General features: G+C 37.8%; 1 protein-coding gene across 1 annotated transcript in view; it reads left to right on the plus strand.

Moving 5' to 3' along the window:
* The window catches only part of CSMD1 (CUB and Sushi multiple domains 1), a 1,133,931-nt gene that overhangs the window by 719,672 nt on the left and 395,252 nt on the right, over nt 1-19,007 (plus strand). The window contains exon 6 of the mRNA XM_058177365.1: nt 8,697-8,809. Within this exon, the coding sequence (XP_058033348.1) occupies nt 8,697-8,809 (113 nt within the window). The remainder of the gene's footprint in view (nt 1-8,696; nt 8,810-19,007) is intronic.

Here is a 19,007-nt window from a genome sequence, read left to right on the forward strand (position 1 = left end):
TGTACTGACCTATTTCACTCCCATCTCTTATCTTATTGCTATTCAATATTTACCCAATTTGCACTGTGTACATCCAAAAGCATGTGACGTTTTGCCTCTTTCTGCAAGATAGAAAAAAGATCTGTTGCCATTATGTCTCTTCTGCTGTCCAATATTGTCTGATACTTTAAGTTCTTTCTTTCTGGATTTTATCCAAATAACAGATCCAAAAGGAATAGCAGCAATGTTTTGTGTTTTGCTAAAATATTCTTACTATCAAGATCTTCAAGTTGAGCAGTCTTTTAAAAACATTGGCCTGAAGGCATTCCTCCTTAGTTATACTTACTGTCTAACAGGAGAAATGAAGATTTAACTGTCTGTGTTCTTCAGTGTGTTTTAAATTTATGGGCACTTTCCACCTTTATAGGACATTACACAGATTTTTGCCCAAACAAACAAACAAACAAACAAACACCATAAGAAGTCACATGTAGCTTTATCTTAAGAGCCTGAAGCTCATATCCTTTCTTGGAACAATAAAAAAAAAATAATTTGTTACATCCTCAAGCTTAATGTTCTACTTCAATAGGCAATAGATGAAATACATCAACAAAGGTTTAGATTTGTAATGTCCACAGATGTCCACAGATGTACATGTAATGTACACAGATATTCAGTGTATTAATTAAAATTGGGGAAAGCCAACTTAATATAATATAATATAACAACAGAGTTGGAAGGGACCTTGGAGGCCTTCTAGTCCAACCCCCTGCCCAGGCAGGAAACCCTACACCATATCAATCAGATGGTTATCCAACATTTTCTTAAAAATTTCCAGTGTTGGAGCATTCACAATTTTTGCAGGCAAGTCTTTGAATAGGGATTGAGATGAATTTAATGACTGTTATGTATTCTGGATATCAATCTTGTTTCAAAGACCATCTAGAACAACAGAATCAATTTAGGGGAGTTTTTATTACACAGAACTATTCTTGATTTTAATTTATTATGTATTTAATTATAATTAAAAGATTATTCTTTTAGATTAAATATATTATAGAATTTTAAGTTACCATACATGGCAAGCAGAGCTCACTTAGAATTAAAACTAGACCACTCAACAATTCATTATGAAAGTTGCTAAAGTTGCTTACACCCAAACGAAGGGTTAGATCAGGGGGGCCAAATCTTTTGGACTTGATGTGTGAAACATTCAGAAAATGCCCAATTTGACTCTGCAGGAAAGTCACAACCAATGTGGTGACACACAGGTCATAGGTTTGATATCACCAGGTAAGATACAGAAAGTTCTAACTCTGCTTTCATGCACTCATGAAAAAAAATAAATATCAGTTTTACTGCTTTCCCCCACTGATATCTCAAGGATTTTGGTAGCTTCTTAGTTTTGACAAAAATAAATAAATAAACAATTATATTGTCACTAATTTTGGCCCTGCACAAGAAACATTTCTCATTATCAATCCATGTGGTTAAGCAAATAGTCTCCTAGGTGTAGATGTCAGGAAGTGACCTAAGAACATTTCTACGCAAACTACCAGAGACTCGTAGTTCTTCTATTATTGCTGATGCCCTAAAGAAAAATACACCCAGGAATATGCAAACTCTCATCCGTCAGGGTTGTAGCAACCTGTTTGGTTTTATGTTTAATTGATCCCCGTGATCAATGCTCACTCTCCAATCTCTCACATTAAGAAAATAAAAATCTAACATTAAGATGCATGTTAGGAAGAAACTTTCCAGGCTAAAGTTCTTTCTGATATTCTAATTTTTATGGGGGAATTTACAAGTAAATTATTGAACAGCTTTTTTTTTTTTAATGAATAAGAGTTAATATATTTTATTTCCCTCTTTTCCATTCTTCTCCCAAAATCAAAAGGGATACAATCCAGCAACATCTAGGGAAACATATTCATACAAAAGTAGAGTGTGGCTGTTTTCACATATAACACAAAATCATGTAATTTGTTTGATTTTGGCTTAGTATATTTAAGAACTCAACTGTTGTGATTAGCAAATCATGATTGGAGCTTAGCATGAGCTCAAACCAACACAATTTAATACTTTTGTGTAACAGATTGTACAGGTAGTCCCAGTAGTGGGTTTCAAATTCAATCGCTACCGGTTCGCTCATGGGCATGCATGCGCTCATGCATATGTGCAGCGCTTCTGCGCATGCACAGAGACATGCAGGCAGCCTCCTGCCCTGTGCAGGGCGAACCGGTAGCAACCCACCACTGGGTAGTCCTCAATTTACAATAATTTGTTTAACAGCAATGAAAAAAGTGACTTATGACTATTTTTCACACTTACAACTGATCACATGATCAAAATTCAGATGCTTGGCAACTGGCTGATATTTATGACGGTTGCACTGTCCCAGGGACATGTGTCGTCTTTTGCAACTTTCTGAAAAGCAAAGTCAATGGGGAAGCCAGATTCATTTAACAACCATGTCACTATCTTAACAACTGCAATGATTCACTTAACAACTGTGGCAAGAAAAGTCATAAAATGGGGCAAAACTCACTTAACAGCTGTCTTGTTTAGCAACCGAAACTTTGGGGCCAATTTTTGATGAAAGTCGAAGCTTACCTGTAGATATCATGACCTGTCTGAATCCAGTTTATGGTTGAAGGAATGACTGTAATTCTAAAGTCCCTAAAATAAAATCGTATTCAACTACACACATTTTAATATTATGTATGAATGTATTGTTATGTATTATTATATCCATAAGACCTAAAAATTATGAACTCCAAAAGATCTTGATCTGATTGCAAAAATGAAAACAGTAGCAGATAAACCTCTTTTGGGATGAAATTAGAAAAAAAAAATCAATCAACTAAGGAAGGCTTAGTTTCCTTAGGAGAGTAGAAAATATTCTTTAAAATAAATTTTACATTTTAAATATCTTTGGACTCCTTAACACAAAAGGCCTAAACCCGCATTAGACTATGCACTCAAAACAACAAATTGAAATATGTAAGGAGTAAGTTCAGACAATGCTGAGTTGGTTCATCTGTATCAGATGTTTGAAAAATACCTGTTTCATATTTGGCTTTTCCATGCAAACAGCCTATGGATATGATTTATGTTATTATTCCTGTCAGGATTTAGGCATTTGTGAATTGAGTTCAATACACCTACAGATGCCAAAGGAGGTCATGGCTTCATTATATTAACCGTAATGCCAAGTATATAGAAAACAAAAGTCCTCCAGGTTAAAAAAAAAAAGAAGAAGAAAGAAAGGAACTCTTTACACAACAACTTACCTGAAAGGCTCTTTACTCTCAACTAGCAACCATTTTGGGCAAGAAACATAGCATTATATTGAGAGATCATATGTGGAAACAAAGAGCTCACAGGTGTGCAGTTTATTGCATTACCACCAGGGGTGAAATGCTACTGGTTCGGACCAATTCGGCTGAACTGGTAGTAAAAAAAATGCTACTGGTTCGGGTAAACCCGTATTTCCAATGATCAGCTGTGCTGCGTGATTTATATTTGCTAGAAAGCAGGAAATCTTGCTTTCTAGCAAATCTAAATTGCACGGCACAGCTGTCCCCCCCGCCCTTGCTGTTCTGCTTACCTTTGCAGACTCAGAAAAGGCTTCTTAATCCTCCTTTTTCAGTGCTGCACAGTAACGCCTGTGGTTTGCATGCATGCAAACCATGTGTTTGACATGTACCGCCCATGCACACGAAGCAAACCAGTAGCGAACCGAACTGGTAGCAGACTTCAGGGCATTTCACCCTGATTTCCACTATTGTGCATGAATTTGTGAAGTTATTTGTCTGTCTTATAGCTGATGGTGAAGGAGGGTCATACTGAATCTATATAAGGTTTGGGTTCTGGTCTGTTTAATTCTAGTCAAATAATTCATCAAAGTCATTTCCTATTTCGGGAAAAAATAGAATATGTCCTCCAAAATGACCAACCACCTTTCAATGATTTAGCTGCATTCTTCTGCTATGACTGTTCTATTGTATCTGTGCTCTTTCCATTAACTATTTGATTTTTGCTGCATAGAAATATATTCATAAAGCAACTCTGATTTTCCCTTTGTCTTACAAGTGTAAGGATGCAAATAAGAGGTGTTGGAGAAAAGAGTGTTAAATATAAAATAAATATCTCCTCATTTGCAAAAGCCCTATTTTGATGTAATGATGAAGCATGCTAAACTAAGAATGTCTTCAAAAATTCCTTTATCTTCTTCTGTGTCAGGTTTTGAAGCTGAGATGCAGTGTTTTAACCATTGGTTACTGGGGACTGTGATCACACGTAACTCTAAACTATGGTTTAAAAGTCATAATGGCTTTGTTCACACACACACACACACACACACACACACACACACACACACACACAAGCTACCACAATACAAAACAGTCTTTGACAACTCACACTCTTATCCCTTGTAAATAAAATTATATACAAAATTGTTGAATGTAAATATTTAAGAGCCAGTCAAGGATAACTGTCATATACAGTAGCATAAGAAATAATATTAGACGGGGTTCCCATTCTTTAAATAAGATCCCTTTATTGCAATAAGGGTTGTATTTAAAAAAAACAATACTTCACTTTTTAAAAATATTACACAAAAAATTATATCTTGAAGGTCAAACTTTAATTTAACTATATGATTAATTTCCTTTTAGATTTATGTAAAGCAAAAGAAGCTACTACTAGTTTTCAGGCTTAAAAAGATATACACAAAGTCCAAATTTCTGTGGCAAAATTATGTTTTATATTGTTCTATTTTGTTCTTGATTTTATATTGTCCTATATATTCATGCACTTTATGATTTTAACCTTTGCTTCATGAAAAACAGCCAGTAAATAAATGAACTCTGGACTTTAATAAGACAACTAATAGATGATAGCAAAGACTTAGTATTTTTGTGTCTCTAAATGGTTGTCTTGTTTGGTTTAATATATTATCACATTTGGGGTTTTTTTCCAATATTTTTTCTTGATGAATATGTTTATACGCAAGTAGTCAACTGTGATTCTCTTGATGGAGTTATTTCATAGAGACAGTTCTTTGGATCCAATCTAAAAGTGCTGATTTCTTAAAGCTAAAATAAAATGTTTTCTTCAAAATGTGGTGTTTTTTTTTTTTTTTTCAGGATTGCTAGACACATTTACCTCCCTAGTTCTTACTGAATGCACAGTAACTTTCACTTTCCCATATAGCCAACAATTGTGGGCCACATTTTGTATTGATATCTGTAATTCATGTTATACCTCTTCAATATGTATTACCAGTTTCATTAATCTCATATTGGAGGTTAGCAATATAAACAGAAAAGTCACATTTTTGGGGTATTCCAGATTTCTTACTCCTGATTTTTATGTTTGATTTGCTCAATAAGATATTGTCCAAATAAACATTTTGTTCATAAAGTTACATTTTGTATAGATATTGACAACATATTTCAGTTCATTTAATGACCTGCTTTAATATATTGTGAAATTATTTCAACAATAGATACAAAGTTAGACTGTTTGTGGATTAAAGTCTCATTCTGAGAACTAGAAAATTCAAAATTTGGCTTGAGCGTGGGAACATTTTCCATAATGCACTTATATAAATTTATGTAGACAGGTTATGTAGACAGTAAACACAAGATCAATCCAAATGGACTCAAATGTCTATACACCAATGCACAGAGTATGAGGAATAAACAGGGTGAATTAGAAATCCAAGTAAATGAGGGTAGATATGATATTGTTGCCATTACGGAAACTTGGTGGGATGAAACTGACAAATGGAACATACAGCTAGAGGGATATAAATTATTTAAAAGAAATAGACCAAATAAAAGAGGAGGTGGAGTTGCACTATATATAAGAAATAACTACATCTCTACAGAAATAGAGCACAACAATGATGAAAATCATCTTGAATGTATTTGGGTCAATATAAAAGGGGTGAAAAACGATATTGCCATAGGTCTATACTATAGGCCACCCAACCAAACAGAGGAAGTAGATGAACTTTGTGCTAGTCAGCTAACTAAGGTATGTAGGAAGCACATCACAGTAGTAATGGGGATTTTAACTACCCTGACATCAACTGGGAAACAAACTCTGCACCAAGTGGAAGATCCAACAGGTTCCTAACAAACCTAGCAGACAACTTTGTTTCCCAAAAATAGAGAAGGCGACAAGGATCAGCCATATTGGACTTAATTCTCACTAACAGAGATGAAATGATAGAAGGTGTTGAAGCTACAGGAACCTTGGGGCAAGTGACCACGCAATATTGGAATTCAACATTAAGCAAATACAAGTAGTAGAACAAAGTCAAACTAGAGTCTTGGACTTTAAGAGAGCTAATTTCAATAAACTTAGAGAGATCTTGAGAAGGATTCAATGGATGAGAATCCTCAGGGGGAAAACAACTCAAGAAGCTTGGGAAATTTTGAAAAGTGAGATTATAAAAGCACAGTCTAACACAATACCAATGAAGAAGAAAAATAGTAGATCACAAAAGAAACCAGCATGGATGCATAAGGAACTATCTGACAAATTGAAAGACAAAAGGACAAATATAAAAAGTGGAAAGAGGGCAAATAACTAAGGCAGAATATCAGCAACAGCCCGAGCCTGTAAAGATGAAGTGAGGAAAGCTAAGGCTCACAATGAACAAAGGCTAGCGACAAAAGTAAAAATAATAAAAAAGCTTCTTCCAACATGTTAAAAACAAGAAAAAGTCAAGGAAACAATTGGCCCATTGCTGGGAGAAAGTGGCAAGAAGATGACAAGCAACAGGAGAAAGCAGATCTACTTAACTCATATTTTGCATCTGTCTTTACACAAAAGGAAAAACAATCCAACCTATCAAAACAGCACTACAAAAACAGATTAGAAACACAAGTTAAAATAGGGAAGAAAATGGTAAGTGAACACCTGTCTACCCTAGACGAGTTCAAATCACCAGGACCGGATGGATTACACCCCAAGGTTCTGAAGGAACTGGCAGACGGATCTCAGAACCACTGAACTATATCTTTCAAAGATCCTGGAGCACAGGGAGCTGCCAGAGGACTGGAAAAGAGCTGATGTAGTTCCCATCTTCAAAAAAGGAAAAAAACCAGATCCAGGAAACTACAGACCTATCAGTCTGACCTCAATACCGGGGAAGATTCTGGAAAAGATAATCAAGCAACGAATCACTGAACACCTAGAAGCGAACAAAGTAATAACCAAAAGCCAACATGGGTTTGTCAAAAACAGATCATGCCAGACTAATCTTATCGCATTCTTTGACAAAATGACAAAATTAGTAGACCAGAGGAATGCTGTTGATATAATTTACTTGGACTTCAGTAAAGCATTTGATAAAGTAGACCATAACCTACTACTAGATAAAGTAGAAAAATGTGGGTTAGACAGCACCACCACCAGATGGATTCGTAGCTGGCTGACCAACCGCACTCAACGTGTAGTTCTCAACGGAACTACATCCACATGGAGGGAAGTATGCAGTGGAGTACCCCAAGGCTCTGTTTTAGGCCCAGTACTCTTCAACATCTTCATCAATGACTTGGACGAGGGGATAGATGGGGAACTCATCAAATTTTCAGATGACACCAAGCTGGCAGGAATAGCCAACACTCCAGAAGATAGGCTCAAGTTACAGAAAGATCTTGACAGACTTGAACATTGGGCGCTATCTAACAAAATGAAATTCAACAGTGAAAAAAGTAAGGTTCTACATTTAGAAACATTTAGAAAAAAACAAAATGCACCAGTACCGTATATGTGGTACCTTGCTCAATAGTAGTACCTGTGAGAGGGATCTTGGAGTCCTAGTGGATAACCATCTAGATATGAGCCAGCAGTGTGCAGCAGCTGTTAAAAAAGCCAACACAGTTCTGGGCTGCATAAACAGAGGGATAGAATCAAGATCACGTGAAGTGCTAGTACCACTTTATAATGCCTTGGTAAGGCCACACTTGGAATATTGCATCCAGTTTTGGTCGCCACGATGTAAAAAAGATGTTGAGACTCTAGAAAGAGTGCAGAGAAGAGCAACAAAGATGATTAGGGGACTGGAGGATAAAACATATGAAGAACGGTTGCAGGAACTGGGTATGTCTAGTTTAACAAAAAGAAGGACTAGGGGAGACATGATAGCAGTGTTCCAATATCTCAGGGGCTGCCACAGAGAAGTGGGAGTTGGGCTGTTCTCCAGAGCACCTGAGGGTAGAACAAGAAGCAATGGGTGGAAACTGATCAAGGAAAGAAGCAACTTAGAACTAAGGAGAAATTTCCTGACAGTTAGAACAATTAATAAGTGGAACGACTTGCCTTCAGAAGTTGTGAATGCTCCAACACTGGAAATTTTTAAGAAAATGTTGGATAACCATCTGACTGAGATGGTGTAGGGTTTCCTGCCTGGGCAGGGGGTTGGACTAGAAGGCCTCCAAGGTCCCTTCCAACTCTGATGTTATGTTATGTTAAATGAGATGCTTTCTTTATCACTTAAATATATAATTAAAAGTACAATAAATAGGGTCAGGTTTGTCCAGAATAGTGTATAGATGTTGAGAATATAGTATTTAATGCTATCTCTATTCATGCTGAATATGCATTGCTTTCTAAACTGTATTTTATCAAAATAATCAAACGAAATTGGTAGTTGCTTTACAATTTTCAAGTGAACATGTTGTTGTTTTTTATAGGTTGACTGGCATGAATCTGCCTTCACCTGTTATCAGCAGTAAAAATTGGTTACGGCTCCATTTCACTTCTGACAGTAATCACAGACGGAAAGGATTTAACGCTCAGTTCCAAGGTAAGAATTACATAGGACTCTATCAGGAGAAAGAATCTGTTTTTCTAAACCCAATAGAATAAATGTTGAGACTGAAATGCTCTCCTTTGTACTTATCAACCTGGGAAATAAACAGATCCTTGCAAACATGGATCGACAACCATTCTCACTCCAAAAGTGGAATCCAGAGATTTGAGATTTGTTTCAGACCCCTGGGATATCTGGAGTATTTCTTTTAAAAATTAATCCCCGTGACATAACCATTATGTTCTTTTTTGGGGCCTTTTTGTGCGAAGCTTGTGAACCTCTTGCCAGATCATAGAGGTACAAGGCAGAAATGGTTAGAATGAAAAGTCTCTTCAGATGAAGCATTATTTCTTATTTTTCCAAAACTCCTCGTTATTCTTGACAGCAAGAATAATGTTTGTTTCTATTTGTTCCGTCTACGTGAGAGAGAATTGGGAATCTGAATTCAGTCAATAATACAATGACTCAGTGCGTTTGATTTCTTTATTCCATTTGTCTCCGCTGAAACATGAAATAAACTTCCCAAAATGTAGTACATTTTGGAAAGAACGTTTATGAAGACTGGTATAAAATGACAAATTCCATACCATTTATGTGGAAGATTTTCAAATGCATGTAGACGACGGCACAACAGCGGATCAAACAAAGGGTTAAACTGAGAAATATAGACCTTGTTTTGCTTTATATACCAATATAAATTGATTTCAGTGTGGTTCGAGAAAGGAATTAGACAATTTGGTGTTTCAAACCACTATTCTAAAGATTATTATTTTTTAAATGTGGAAAAGCCAGTAGTTGGCATCAAAATAACTGATTTGGAGGGTTGAGGACTGACAATGAGGAAGCTGGAACAGAGGTTGAAATGTGAAGATGACCTGAATAAGAGGATTTGGGACAACCAATTCTTTTGATTAAAAAAAAAAGGCTTACACATGCTACATATTTTATATAATGACCAGGTTTATGCATCTTACTATAGCTTAAGCAAGATTTATTGAATAGACCGCAGTCGGATGGTTTCACACACAACAATGTCATAAACCATGGTTGACAATATATAAGATCTGAATAATGGACCAATCTAAAAGGAACAAGCCACATAGCATGATACAGAAACCAAACCAAATCACATACAGGTAGTCCTCGACTTATAACCACAACTGAGCCCAAAGTTTTTGTTGGTAAATGAGGTAGTTGTTAAGTCAGTTTTGCCCCATTTTGAAAAGAAGTTTGCCAGCCCTAAAGTTCTTAACATAACCCTCCACTTCAGTGCATTGTGCTCTGATAATCCTAGAACTTGATTGTATTGAAAAAAAATGTTTTGATTGAACAATAATTTGATTGCTTTCAAAATAAGTAAAGCCCCCCATTTTTAATTTTTTTTTAAATTAACCTGCCCTTTTTCTTTCTGAAATCTGTAACTTAAATGCAGGGGGGAAAAAACTTTTTTAAAAAAAACCCCACAGTCATGTTTTATTGAAAGTTACAAACACATTTTCTTCCCAAACTTTTGAGGCATGCTTTTTTCCCTTTGTCTGAAATTTAAATACCTCCACATGTTTTTTACAGTTTAACTAGAAACTCACACATAACCCTTCTAACAAGCAATGGAAAAAAAAATGAACGTAAGTGAGCAAAGGGGTTTTTTTGTGATAAAGGATGAAATTTAGTTTAAAAAATTAAAACCTTTAAATTCCTGTGCGCATAAGGTTTAATTATAAATCTGCAGCTGGGCAGAGATAATTCAGATGTTGCAATAGTGAAGTGACCAGTTAGTTAATTCCAGTGATGGGTTTCTACTGGTTCGCCCCGGTTCGGGCAAACAGGTAGTGGCGGCGACAGGAGGCTCTGCCCACCCGCCCGGACATCATCACAGATGCTTACATACTCCTGATTCCGAACCAGTAGCGAAGGTAAGTGGAACCCACTACTGGTCAATTCCTGTCACAACCGATCAACATTCATTTGATACAAACAGAAAACACCCCTTACACTTGCAGGAAAAAGCTAGGAAGAAAAATAATATTTTAAAATTCAGTGTGAGAAGATCAACATCTTCCGATAGCTGATCAGACTAACAGTTTGATTTTTCTTCCTTTTCCAAAGTAGCAGGCAATTCAGACTCATCACTAAAAGTGGATTAGTGTCCTCCTCAACATATGAAGGTTGTCATTTCAATACAAGTGTTTTCTCTGAGCCATAATTTACCCAGCTTGCCGTAAAACTATTTATGTTGATCTAAAGGGCCTGGGGTCTGAAAAATCTCCAGCAGAAGCATTTTAATGAGCTGTTTCAATGAACCCATCAGCTTCATCTTGGTCACATGCATAACCCATTAGACAATGATGAAGGATTTTTATCATACTGTCTCTCAGAATCACTGTCATATTTTAAGGCTTTGCAGATTCTAAAATAATGCAGAATAAAATAAAATTAGGATTCTGGTTTTATTAAAATTAACCTGAAGTATTATTCTTGATCTTCAGACTTAATATAAAACCTACCATAATAAAGCAGTAGCAGGTAGTCCTCAACTTACAACCATTTGTGTAGTAACGTTTGGAGTTACAACAGCACTGAACAAAGTGACTTAAGACCAATCCTGCATGCAAAGTCATGTGATCAACATTCAGGTGCTTGTCAACTCTTATGTATTTACACTGTCCTGACGTCATGTGATCACCATTTGTAAACTTCCCAACTGGCATCTCTGACAAGCAAAGTCAAAGAGGGAAGCCAGATTCTGTTAACAACCACACAATTCACTTGATATCTGCAGTGATTCCCTTAACAACTGTGGCAAAATGTTTGGAAAAAGGGACACAATTTGCTTAACAACTGTCTTGCTTAGCAAAGGAAATTTGGGGCTCAATTGTGGTTGAGGATTACCTATATAACTCTGTGATTGCATGGCTTGGAAATGTGGGATCATTACTTGTAGATTCAGGAGTCCATTTTCAATTGTTGGAAGTAAAATCTTGTCCAGGTCCAAGCCACGAGAAAGATGCTGAAAATAAAATGGACACAGGCCACATGGAAAGAAGGTCTCTGTTTATTTGGATTCCAGAAACTTTAGGGACAGCAGAATGTTTCTGGAGTGGCTGACGAACTGACTGGGTGATTTTTAAAGGGTTATGGTGTTTTGAGATTGAGATGCTCCAGGGAGTTGTGCGACAGTGAGCCTTGTGTCTTTTGTTATTCTAATGGTGGTGGGTAAGTCCTATTATGTCCTAAAGGCCATGTCCTGTCCTTAGAATTTGAGTGGGGGAATGTAGGAGTCTTTGTTTTTCTACTTTTTAATCCCATCAGCTGTGGGAGCTTGTGGCTGAAGGTGTTTGGTTTATGAGTAGATTGGCCCAGTCTTTCTGAAGCCAGTGCCCCTTTTCTTAAATAACAGAACTTAACCCTTGTAGATTATCTTCTGGGCATGTCTAGAGCAATTGTTGTGGACTTGCACAGACTTAATTGACCGTGCCTTGTACAAGTTTGCCATTGTTTTGAAGGTGTGTTTGTCTTCAATTGCAGCTTCATATTTTAACTTGTTTGCTTGAGAGTTGGAGGTAGTTTTGTGTGTTTGTATATGTGAAGGGAGGGTAGTTAAATTTACAAAACTATAAAGACATCAATTTGACTTTTGGAAAAACAGGCTGAAACTTTCCAAATGTTGCTATCTCCCCCTTCTTCCCCACCTATATTTAAGATACTGATTTTAAAAACTCAGAGAAAGTCAATCTTAATTAGTGTTTCATGTATTTCAAATATAGTCAAAACAGAAGATTCACCCCCCCCCAAAAAAAAATATATTCATTTTTGATCCAGTCCAGTCCCAGAGTTACCAGATACAAACAAGTAGAGGATTATGTTAATTATTAACCTTCAGCCTGACAAGAAGCCTTTCCTGAGGAAAAAATCTAATAACGTATTATGTCCAGTAGGGTTTGTGATTTAATGTCATCTGTAATACATATATTTTAATTGTCAGATGCTCAGAGTCATTGACTGAGATGGGCAGCTATAGTAATTGAATCAATCAATCTGCACTACATGAGTTTTGATTATTTCCTTTGATGACCTCACTGATTACAATTCATTAGATTTTTATCCCATTTTTTTTCATTTTTAGTTTACAGTGAACATACCTGATCTTCACTCCTATTTGCCTTTCAACAACAACCCTGTGGGGTGGGGTGGGCTGAGGGACAGTGACTGGCCCAAAGTCACCCAATTGGCCTTCATGACTAAAGCAGGACTGGAACTCACAATCTCCTGGTTTCTAGCTGAGCACCATAGCTACTCCACCAAACTAGCTTTTCCAGGATTTATAGATTATAAAATTGTACCAAACTGGCTCCCTTATAATCTGATAGATTTATAAATCATATTTATTTATAGATTATACATGAGTATATAGTACACTAAAGTACTTTCACATCACTGTAAAAAAAATTGACATTTATCTCCCAGGGAGCAGACCTCAGGCGGAACCATTAAAATGGCTAAGATTAAAATGATGATTGAAGGAAATAGAACATTTCCAATTAATTTTTATGGGCATCTTAATGAATTTTTACATATTGAAGTAGCACCTCTGACTGATAGTCCTGTTGATTATCTGTTAACACAATCACTTTGTGTAAGCCATTAGTCTGAAGTGTTTAGCGAACTCTATGGACTGTTGGTTTTCTTGAAGTCACATGGTTAAAATTATCTGAAACCACATGGAGGGCTTCTTGGTAAAGCTTGCTCTTGCTGGAGATTTAGATTTTATGAGATGACAAATATCTAAAACGGAAGGCATGACATGTTTATAAGCACTGAAAAACAGAAGTGGACAGAGTCACTGAAATGGCATAATTAAACAATCCCCTATCTAGGAGACATATCGATAACCCTTTCCTTTTTTGATTCCTGATTAGCACATAGGCCATACCAAAATACAAAATAAAATATTCAGAATAAAACATAAAACACGCCACAATAGAACTACATATAAAAGTGAAGTAAAAGAAATAAATTAAATAAAAAGGGATAAATAAGGAATACAATGTTACTCCTATAATTTACTCCAGGGAGTCCCAAATGTGTAGATCTCAGCCAGACTGTTTTATTCAGATAAAGGACTGTATTGTCTGTGATTTTTGGGTTTTGACCGCACATGAATATGTAGTTCTAAAACTCGGAGAACTTCTTCATTGGAGACAAACACCTTGTGTGTCTAATCACAGTTGGCCAAATAAAGTTTTCGATTCAATATGAGGGTCCTAATAGTTCGTTCGTCTAATACTGGTCTCTTTCGTATTGATAACCCATTGTCTTATGTCCTTTTTTAAAAACAATAATTATCTCCTAGAATGGTGCGCAGCAATTAAAATCTCAGAAGATAAAAATGAAAATAAAAAGAAAACATAAAACTTAAAAGCGGGGGGAGAAGGGAAGGAAGGAGAGTCTTCTCTAATAGGTGTTGGTTACTACCTTTAAAGCGCTCCATGGCTTAGGGCCTGGGTACTTACGGGACCGCCTGCTGTTACCACATGCCTCCCACCGACCCGTACGCTCTCACAGAGAGGGACTTCTTAGGGTGCCGTCCGCCAAGCAATGTCGGCTGGCGGCCCCCAGGGGAAGGTCCTTCTCTGTGGGGGCTCCCACACTCTGGAACGAACTTCCCCCGGGTTTACGCCAAATACCTGACCTTCGGACATTCCGTCGCGAACTGAAGACACATCTTTTTATTCGCGCGGGGCTGGCTTAAATTGATTTTAACAAATTTTTAAATTCTTAGTAATTAATTTTAAATGGGGTTTTTTAGCTTATTATATATTTTACTTCTCAGGCCAATTTTAAAATAAGTTTTTTAACTGCATTTTAAATTTGTATATTGTACCGTCTGTTTTATTCTTGCCTGTACACTGCCCTGAGTCCTTCGGGCGAAGGGCGGTATAGAAATCAAATAAATAAATAAATAAAAATAAAATAATACTAGAATGCAGTGGTCATCTATAAGCTACCTGTTGTGACGCCAGCCCCCGAACCTGGACCCATGCCTGAAAGTGACTCCGAGAGTGAGGGGGAAGGGCTGGTAAGGCTTACCTCGGGAGCTCCGATGCCTTTGGTCCGGCTCCAGGAGCCAGAACCAGGCCAGTCGGAGGATGTAATGAGGCCATCATCCCCTGATTCCTCCCTTCCTCAGGCTACGCCCTCAGACCCAGCTGATAATAATAAAGCTTGGATTAACCCGCGCTTCAGAAGATTAGAGAGGTGGCATTATCAAAAGGGAAGGTTTAGCTAAGCTCCTGTCCCACCCCACAGGATATATAAGGAGCTTTGGGACTGCTTGCACTCCATGGGAAGCAAAAGTTTAGCTGAACCATTTCAAAAAGAGCTGAAAGTCTTGCTACGTGAGTCATTTGTTTGAATTTTGGCGGGCAGCTGCGATTTCTCTGCCAGGACTGATAAGAGCCGTGAAACCACTGGCTGAAGGCCAGCTCGTTACTCCGAAGTGGGGAAGGAGACAGAACACTACCCTTTGGCAGCTCCAGCTTGGCTACCATCCCTTGGTGACATGCTTGTGGAATAGCAATTGGTATTTCCTGATGGATGAAATCAGAATGCATTCCTCTCGGTTCTCTAACTTAGAGCAACTTGTCAATAGTGCAGCATCATGGAAGGACAGAGCTGTTTCTTTTCTGGATGGTATCAGGGCAAGGTTGGTCTTGCTGTTGCTGTGACATTTTTCTTGGGAGGCCATAAGTCAGTGAGGACACAATCATATGTCATGGTCAGAGACCAAAGCAAAATATAAATATTGATGCTGTGCAGCATTTTCAAATCGGACTCCAATAAACAAACATGGCATCTGTTTGCAGCACTATAAAACATCCACTCCTTTTTCCCGAGTTTCCATACTTGTGTTAAGAGGTTGCTGAGAACATGCTTCCTCATGCTCTGATTCACTTTTTGAAGATTATATTATCCAAGTCCTAGGTAATATTGCTAGTTTTCAAATTAGTTTAATGTTTGCCAGTGTATGCCAAATTACTGAAATTCATTAAAATATATGCAATGATATATGCAGTCCTGTGCACAGGTTAATTTTGTTGAGCTTGTTAAATTCAGTGGAACTCAATCAACCTTACTGCAGATTGTTCAGCTGGACTTAAAATAAAATAAAGCAAAACAAAACAAAGCTATGAACAAGCCGGATTTGAGATGATTGTGACTGTGTAATTTCTCTTTAGATAGATGGCAATCTTTGTATTACTATTTGATGAACCAAGCATTGTTATTTCTTTATGGGAAAACAAGCATATTGTAGCAAATTGTAGGGCTAATAGTCCTAAGCAAGCCATCTGATCTAAACTGGATGTTCAGAATTAATTTAGTTTCAGTTGATTGATTAAAAGAGATTAAGCTACCGTTCTGGCTGTGCTTTTGTAGGCCACACTTGCCAATTAAAGTTGTAATATTGAGAATTTATCTTTTATTCAATGCTGCTTCTCACATGCAATAGCTCTGGAGCTAATTGAAAGTGAAATGATACCTATTGTTGGTTACTCTCAAGACACAAATTTCAGCTTTCATTTGAAACAGGTTGTTCAAAATAAAACTGATTTGTCTGGCATTATTTGTTGAGTGCACCCTTTCCTAGACACAAAAACACATGGTAATAATCAATGATAATATTTGGCTATCAATGGTGATTTTCTGCTTTGTTGCGAAGCATTTTCTTTGCAACTTTAGGATAAAATAAATTATTGGGTTCAGGAGACAGAATCAGAAGATTTCAAGACTGAGGTAGGACAATATAGCAATAGCAATAGCACTTAAGACTTATAGACTGCTTCATAGTGCTTTTACAGCCCTTTCTAAGCGGTGTACAGAGTCAGCATACTGCCCCAAAAATCTGGCTCCTCATTTTACCTACCTTGGAAAGATGGAAAGCTGAATCAACCTTGAGCTGGTGAGATTTGAACTGCTGAACTGCAGCTAGCAGTTAGCTGAACTAGCCTGCAGTACTGCACTCTAACCGCTGTGCCACCTTGGCTCTATAATTCTATAATTAGAAGAGCTGTGAGCAAAAGCATAGTCACAGCAGTGACATCTTGAATCTTTTCAAGTGATCTCACATATTAAGGAGCTGTTACACAGCCTTAAACAGAAGATAAATACAGATAATATATATAGGGCCCAGATTTTCAATTAAGTTCTCATAATTATTACTGGATGATATAGACTGTTCTCTCTTAGATATCCCTCTCCTCACTATAACTGATAAATTTGTGCTGTGATTTTATTTCCAGTTTTCCATGCTTTCCCAAACCAGAAATTTCTATTTAACTCCTTGTTGGCTAAATTCTGGATGCAAATTCCCATCATCTGTGCAAGTGGTTTGACTTTATAACCATATATAAGGTTTTTTTTTGGTTTTTTTGGTTTTTTTTACATTGCATATCAGTGTAAACATCCCATGTAAAGTGGAAGTTCAAATCCCGTTTCAGGCACGAAAGCCAGCTGGGTAAATTTGAGCCAATCACTCTTTCAACCTAACACACTTCACAGGGATGTTGTGGGTAAAACAGGAGGAGCAAAGTATGTTTTCTGCCTTATTTTTAAAAGGGCAGGATATGAATGGATGGATGGATGGTTGAATAAGATTCAATGAAAACATATTAACAATCCCAGATGGGCATATTCACCCGCATACCTTGATTGAAGAATATTATCTACTTAATATTTTTTCTACACAGTAGTGGCCAAAATTGTGGAAACATTTTTGGGAAAAGTGTATTTTTGAGGTTTGATGGCTAATAACACCATTTTTTTTGGGGGGGGGGTTTCAAGTTAATCATATTTCACTGCTGGAATGACCTAGGTATAGCCAGATCTTAACCCAATTGAAAATCTATGGAGCCAACTAAAGAAACTTGTTAGTCAGAAGCAACTCAGCAATAAAACCCAGTTAACAGAAGCAATCATTTAATCTTGGTTTCACATTATAACTGCTGCAGAACTAAAAGACTTGGTTCACTCTATGGGAAGACATTATAAGGCTGTAATTCATGCTAAAGGTTATCCAACTAAGTATTAACTGACATTATTATTATTATTTTATTTATTTGATTTTTATACCGCCCTTCTCCCGAAGGACTCAGGGCGGTGTACAGGCAAAATAAAAACAGACAAGAAAACATACAGTTTAAAATGTAAGATTAAAAAACTTATTATAATTAGCCTAAAAATTTAAAATATATAAAAACTAAAACCCATTTAAAATTAATAATAAAGATTTTAAAATCGATAAAATCTAAGCCAGCCCCGCGCGAATGAAAAGATGTGTCTTCAGTTCGCGGTGAAAGGTCCGAAGGTCAGGTATTTGGCGTAAACCCGGGGGAAGCTCGTTCCAGAGTGTGGGAGCCCCCACAGAGAAGGACCTTCCCCTGGGGGCCGCCAGCCGACATTGCTTGGCGGACGGCACCCTGAGAAGTCCCTCTCTGTGAGAGCGTACGGGTCGGTGGGAGGCATGCGGTAACAGCAGGCGGTCCCATAAGTACCCAGGCCCTAAGCCATGGAGCGCTTTAAAGGTCATAACCAAAACCTTAAAGTGCACTCGAAAGGCCACAGGTAGCCAGTGCAGTCTGCGCAGGAGCGGTGTTACGTGGGAGCTGCGCGAAGCTCCCTCTATCACCCGCGCAGCTGCATTCTGGACTAACTGAAGCCTCCGAGTGCACCTCAAGGGGAGCCCCATGTAGAGAGCATTACAATAATCCAAGTGAGAGGTAACAAGTGCGTGAGTGACTGTGCACAAGGCATCCCGATCAAGGAAGGGGCGCAACTGCCGAACCAGGCGAATCTGGTGGAAGGCCCCCCTGGAGACGGCCGTCAAATGATCTTCAAACGACAGCCGCTCATCCAGGAGGACACCTAAGTTGCGCACCCTATCCTTTGGGGCCAATAACTCGCCTCCAACAGTCAGCTGCGGCTGCAGCTGACTGAATCGAGATTCCGGCATCCACAGCCACTCCGTCTTGGAGGGATTGAGCTTGAGCCTGTTTCTCCCCATCCAGACCCGTACGGCTTCCAAACACCGGGACAGCACTTCAACAACTTCATTGGGGTGGCCCGGGGTGGAAAAGTACAGCTGAGTGTCATCAGTGTACAGCTGGTATCTCACCCCGAAGCCACTGATGATCTCACC

This window comes from Ahaetulla prasina, chromosome 1 (genome assembly GCF_028640845.1).
Source record: "Ahaetulla prasina isolate Xishuangbanna chromosome 1, ASM2864084v1, whole genome shotgun sequence".
Taxonomy (NCBI): domain Eukaryota; kingdom Metazoa; phylum Chordata; class Lepidosauria; order Squamata; family Colubridae; genus Ahaetulla; species Ahaetulla prasina.